The 6,398-nt window shown below is 32.9% G+C and overlaps 1 protein-coding gene across 1 annotated transcript; it reads right to left on the reverse strand.

Moving 5' to 3' along the window:
• Positions 1-606: 606 nt before the first annotated feature.
• On the reverse strand, positions 607-3,239 carry LOC133296889 (uncharacterized). The gene is made up of 3 exons (XM_061495938.1): positions 3,021-3,239; positions 2,183-2,527; positions 607-1,134 (listed from the first exon to the last, which is right to left on the reverse strand). Exons 1-3 carry the CDS (start codon positions 3,237-3,239, stop codon positions 607-609), a joined length of 1,092 nt encoding a protein of 363 aa, XP_061351922.1.
• Between the last annotated feature and the right edge of the window lie 3,159 nt (positions 3,240-6,398).

Below are 6,398 nucleotides of genomic sequence, written 5' to 3' on the forward strand. Positions count from 1 at the left end.
TCACATGATGTGATAATATTATAAATTGATGATGTATTTCGGCTATGGTGTTTATATATATTTTAGCAATATTATTTGATTAAAAATTTATAACGAAGAGTTGAAAGTTCTAATTTACAATCTTTTTGAATCATGAGGATTGGTTTAAGTGGAGTTTCGGAATGGATGAATTGACAAAAGAGTAAAGATTTAAATTATAAATATAACTTTTAGGGACAAAGCTAGATAATTATCACGATTGCTCGACTTGAGATTAATCTCATATCATTGTCAGCCTTTTTTTCTACCCGGGTCCGGTTTACCTAATTATAAAAAATTGGCATCATAGAATCTTCTTGAACCCTTAAATTGTTAATCACTTACCTACTTCCAAGTGGCATAAAAAATATAAAAGAAAGAAATAATTTCATACATGGATTAAATTCTTATCAGCAAAAGGTACCGAACAAACTCAACAATCAATAGATGCCATCTATTAGGCCCATAATGAGCAATAATATATTACAATTACAACAAATGCATTATACATGTTAAGTAACAATTAGCATCAACCATTTGTTAAGCCCCTTTAAAAAAAAAGGCATTAAACAAGTACAAGTTTGCATATCATCTATGCAAGGGTGATCTCCAATCTAAATCCTCATCTGGATAATCTTTATGTAGTTCCTGCGGTGGTATGAAACAGTCCAATGACAACCCTGGGACATTGAATGCAACATCATCAATAGTCCATGACTCTTGCAACCTTGTAATGGCTGGTCCAGCCTTCATGTTATCCCCAAACCTGGTAATCATCACTGTTGATGAACCAGCATGTGCAATCATCACACCATCCACTGCTCTATAATCTTCAATTTTGGTTGACATTGTGGTTTCCCAGTACATGGGGTTAGTCCCTGGAACTTGAATCCTTGTTAGGTAAGAGTCTTCCAAGTACACCAAAAGCCCACTTCTTTGGCTAAAGTAACCAAATATAGCATGCTTAATCATCTCTGCTGTGTTATCACTGCGTTCAACAAGGTCCTTCTGATCTGCTGATAGTTTCAACACAAAACAATCTGTGCCTGAGATTTGCTTCTCCCCCATGTATTGTGCAGCACAGAATACTGCAGACACTGCCAAAGGGTCTAGTCCCTACAATGTACAACCATAATGTCATTTAAGGTAACATAAACAAAATCACTGATAAAAAAAAAACTTACGAGTATACATTAAATTTAACTCTTATGTTTTAGTCATCTTAGGCGTTTTGTTTAAAGTCAAAATAAATTACACATGATGGTTGATGATCAATTCATATATGTGGAGGAAGCTGAGAAATAAAGAAAAGGAAACACAGGAATGTAGTTAGATCAAACAAATGAATGACATTTAGTAGGTAAACAAATATCCATTATATTGGCCGGTAGCATATTATTGAAGCCTTTTAGTAATTAAAATGGACATTAACCAGCATTTATGATTATTTAAACATATTTGATTAGGAGTTCACAACAATTACATATCTGTGTAATTAAGATTTGATTTCATTCTCTCATTATAAAAATGTTAAATTTTCAAACAACACCAGAACACATCAACACATTACAAATGGGGTTCATTCCTAGTATTTTATATCATAAAACTGAACCCCACCAATTCATGGAGCTAGGGATTAGGTCTTAACACTTAATTTTTGTTATAATTATGGGGTGACAATGACAAGTGGGGTGGGGGAGCCCATGCCAAGGGACCACCACCAATGGGGGTTAAATTAGAACACTGACATCAAATGGATCTGACATCATGTCTCCACCAATGGGCTAAAGGGGATCATCGGCATCAAGTGGATCCGACACCATGTCTCAACAAAATAGGCTAAAAATCTTAAGGCGTTGGGTTAATAGGTCCATCCACTTATATTCACTCTAGTTAGCCCGTTACCAACTAATGTAGACTTCATCACACTTGAAAATTCCAACATATTTTCATAGACAGCATCATTATTCCTTAATAATCACACCGAGCTGTCAATTGGAACAAAGATCCAAAAGATTAAGAACATCTTAAAGATACCACCAACTATCACCAACCAACCTTGCTTGCTCAACCAAAACAACAACAATAACAAACACAACACCCAATTGGTTGGAAAATTTAACACAAAACATGATGATGATGATAATGGTGAAGAAGAACTTGCCTGAAGAGCACGGCGAAGAGGACGCACGCCACCTTTAGCAGCGTGCACACCAAGCCAAGGGGTGTGGCGCCAAGCAATGTTTCCATTACTACCAGCAAGAACCTTTTGACCACCAACAACTAGCTCCATCTGCCACTTATCTGGAACCATTTGCCACATCACAAAGCACCCTCTTTCTGAAGCTCCATTAAAACCACCACCACCACCAGCAGTGGATTTTAACTCATCCACCACAACCATTGCCACTTTCCCCGTAGTAAAAACATTTTTCACTGTCCCCTCCAACTTCCTGCACCCTGTCGCCGCCGTGAAGTGTTGTATAATATACTGTGCCGACGATGACAACTGTAACATCTTGTCACAAATGAAGAAAACACATTATTGAACTGCCTCACCCCAGAGAAAAAAAATAAATAAATAAATAAACTTTTATATTTTAACTAACACAATTTTTAAAGTAATCAAATGCACATGGTAACCTTGGTGGCATATATGTACATAAAGATTAAAGAGTTTCCATGTATAAAGAAAGAGATTAAATAAATACCCGTTAATATTAAGACTTTTAGCTAACTTTATAAATTATTCTGATCAAGAAAGAACATTATTTCAACCATAGTTAATAAAGTAAGCAAATGAGCATGATTCTACAAAACAACTTTACATGAGGACGCATGAAACAACTTTAAAGTAAGAAAATTTATATGTGCCTGTAAAGTATAGCATACAGCAAAGGTTTCCAATAGCACTATTTTCACTTGCATGGTGACATAGAATTTAGAAAAGGGAAATGGTGGAAATGGGAGATAAAGAGAAATAGAAGAACAGAAGAGCTTGCCTCATTGAAGGGTAGTTTGGGGTGAACAGGGACAGGGAAGAGAGGGCAACCCAGAACACTGAGGAGGATCTTGAGGTTGGACTTTTTGTTGAAGACAAGGGTGAAGTGTGTCTTGATCCAGTTCCAATTCCTCCATGACTGAAAGCCTTTCTTTGAGTTATTGGTTTCTTCATCTTCTTCATTGATTGGTTCTTCTGATAATGGTGCAAGTTTTCCCATCTCAGTTTTGCTTGTTGAAACTTTGAGACACAGAAAGAGGTTGCAACTGAGGAAAATGCTTGGAAAGACACTCTTCAATGGAATAGAATAGACTCTCTTCTGTTATGTTGTCTTGTCGTTTAAGCACACGCGGGATCGGTGCGTGTGGTAAACGGTGGGAAAGGAGTGGAAAAAGATGGAATTGATGTGACCCCTAAGGGCTGAGGGTCCAATTTTTAAGATATTTTTTTGAGATTCCAATCCTTATGACTAGAGTGGTACTAACTACTAAGTGATAGTAAAATAAATAAATAAATATTTTTTTTATTTCTAATAAAAAATTTCGTTACCCGCTTTAGTCTTTTGTAAAAAAAAAAAAATAGTTGATTAGTACTTATGAAATTTAAAGTGAGATTAATATGAGTTTTTTTTGAATTTGTGAGGGACCACGATCTCAACTAAATGAGTCCACTTTGAATTTGTTAGGTATCTCGAGATTAATTTTTTTTATAAGAGATTAAAGTAGGGACCGTAATTTTTATTAGAGACTAAAAAAGATATTTACTAAAAAAAATTCGTAAAAAAATTCTATATTTTATTAAGATGGAAGGAGGATGTAAAATAAATAGAAGCATGACCACCGTTTTTAGCTTTTAGATTGCATTACTATGGTGTAGTGATCTTATTGGGAATCTTTAGCCTTTGATTTCATAGTAACATTATAACTTACTCAAACCATGTGGTTGGTAGCATGATTTAGTGCAGGTTTTGCTTGGTTGGGTGTTGAAAAACGAAATAAAAAAGGTAAAAATCTAAATAAATTTTTACTTTTCTTTGAAGTTTGACCAATTAAAACCCAAGTTATAATCTATAAAGCTCGGACTCGTGCTTTTTTTGAAAATTTGCGTGTCGGACATGTGTATCCGACACGCACACATTTCGACACGTTCCGACATACGGTTAATATTTAGAGACACGCGGTTAACTCTTCGACATATTTTTTCGACACGTAGACAATTTTTTCGGACACGTGGTCAACGCTCAGACATGCTCAGACACCTTGTTTTTTTAGTCTTAATTTTATTTTATTAACTAAAAATTAAAAAAACATTTATAAATTAATTTTTTTCTGTTATGAAATTTGACATGAAAAATTAACAAGAAAAAATTATTTTTGTTTATATTTATGTTATAAAATTTGAATATTTGATTAGTTATGTGACTTATTATGGACTGTTATATCTATTAAATATAAATTATATTATATATATTAAAAATATTATTTAATATCAAAACGTGTCCCAACGTGTTGAAATATGCTATTTTTTAGAATTAACATGTCGGCATGTCGTGTCGTGTCTCGTTTCAGTGTCCGTGCATCATAAGTTATAATTGAACTGAGGCTAATTTTTGGGGAAAGCCTTTTTTTTCAAAAAGTGTAAAAAAAAAAACAACAACAATTACAAAATTAATTGAATTGCAAAATTTTAACTTTTTAATAAAACCATATCAAATCTCAGTATCTCACCTTATATGGACAAAAAAAATGCGTGAGGATTATCTTTAGATGATGGGCAGTGGCGGAGTCACATGTATTTTAGGTGTGGCTTCGGTTTGGGTTAAATTTTAATAAATTGTATTTATTATATATAATTATATAATTAATTATAATTTGACCTAGTTAAAATTGTAATTTGGTCTGAGCTACAATTTGTATTTGGCCCTATCTAAAACTTAAAATATTTTTGGTGAAAGATTTGAGTAAATTGTATTAAGTTATGTGTTCAATTTTTACTTATATAAAAAAAATATTTTTAATAAAATTAAAAATATTTAATAAAAATTATAACTCTTCTTAGTGTTATCTGCTCAAGTGCTCTCTGTATTTAATATATTTTAAATATATTATATATGAAATAACTAAAATTAAAAAAAAAATACACATAATTTTTTGCCCGGGCTCAAATTGGAGCACGGCTTCGCCACTTATGGAGGGTTTCCTAAAATCCCATATTTGGTAGCACATTGAAGAAAAATTTTCGGAGGAAGTTATTTCTTCGGAATTTCATTTTAATCATAGGACAGGGAGCCATTCCCTTGGCTCGTATTGACGAGAATTTGACTCCGCGGGAAGTGGAACAAAAAGCTGCAGAATTAGCTTATTTTCTAAACCAAAATACCACCAAAAAATATCATCCAGAGAATGGTATTTCAGGAATTTCAGACGATTGGAAAACATGGAATAATTTTTCTAAAAAAACATAACCAAACATAATATCCGAAAAATTAACCCAATATTTTCGAAAATATTTTGGCCGATAAATAAACTTTTGTAATATTTCTGAAAAACTCATTTTCCTATCACATTTCCAAAAATCATGATTCCCAAATAAATAAATAAATTCAGCCTAAAATAACACGTACCAATTAGTGTTCATTTGTGTGTCTCTTTGAGAGTTTTATCATTATATAATTGGGCACCGGTTAACGCCATTATAATAAAATGAATAAATCAATTTGCTAACGTTCGTTAAATTTTCATTATCTTTTTCTTCCTCTTGAGATGATATATTAATCTACTAAAAAATGTAAGCGGCAGCTTTTGAAGGATGAAAACGAGCAGATTCAATTAATAAATACATTGTCAAATTAAATGGTGGTAGCTTAGTTGGTGCATGAGAGCTAAGCAAGTGGGGATGAGAGCATGTATTCGAATCTTTTCAGTACCACCTTTGGGAGGGGTTTAAAGCCTTAATCCTGAACCCGCCCTGAATCGAATTAGTTACGAAGTAATGAACCGATTGAAATATTTTTTAAAAAAAATACATTGTCAAAATGAATTTTAAATGTTACATATATTTCAACCAAAGATAAGTACTTGATTATCGAAAACATACTCAAAATCAGACTAAGGAGCACACATATTATCTTGAAAAATATAAGACCACCATTTGCACTTTCAGATATGGGAATATAGTTACTCATTTTGTATGAGATAAAATTATCTCATGCAACACGCAATACACAAAAGAATAAATAGGATCTATTAAAGAAAGGGATTTACATTTGTCATTTAACATGACACAACAAACTTTCCTACACACACAACATTTTGTGGGCCCACATTTTTGAAGAAAAAAGAAAAATTATGGAACGCAAAACGAATCTCTATAACATTAC

Source organism: Gastrolobium bilobum, unplaced genomic scaffold (assembly GCF_033153095.1).
Source record: "Gastrolobium bilobum isolate Gb01-03AN ecotype WA unplaced genomic scaffold, APGP_CSIRO_Gbil_v1 utg4445, whole genome shotgun sequence".
In the NCBI taxonomy this organism is placed as follows: domain Eukaryota; kingdom Viridiplantae; phylum Streptophyta; class Magnoliopsida; order Fabales; family Fabaceae; genus Gastrolobium; species Gastrolobium bilobum.

Coding starts and splice junctions, on each gene's coding strand:
- LOC133296889 (XM_061495938.1), bottom strand. CDS start 3,239: ATGGGAAAACTTGCACCATTATCAGAAGAACCAATCAATGAAGAAGAT. Junction 2,528..3,020: donor CCAAACTACCCTTCAATGAG/GCAAGCTCTTCT, acceptor AAGATGTTACAG/TTGTCATCGTCGGCACAGTA. Junction 1,135..2,182: donor CTCTTCGCCGTGCTCTTCAG/GCAAGTTCTTCT, acceptor TGTACATTGTAG/GGACTAGACCCTTTGGCAGT.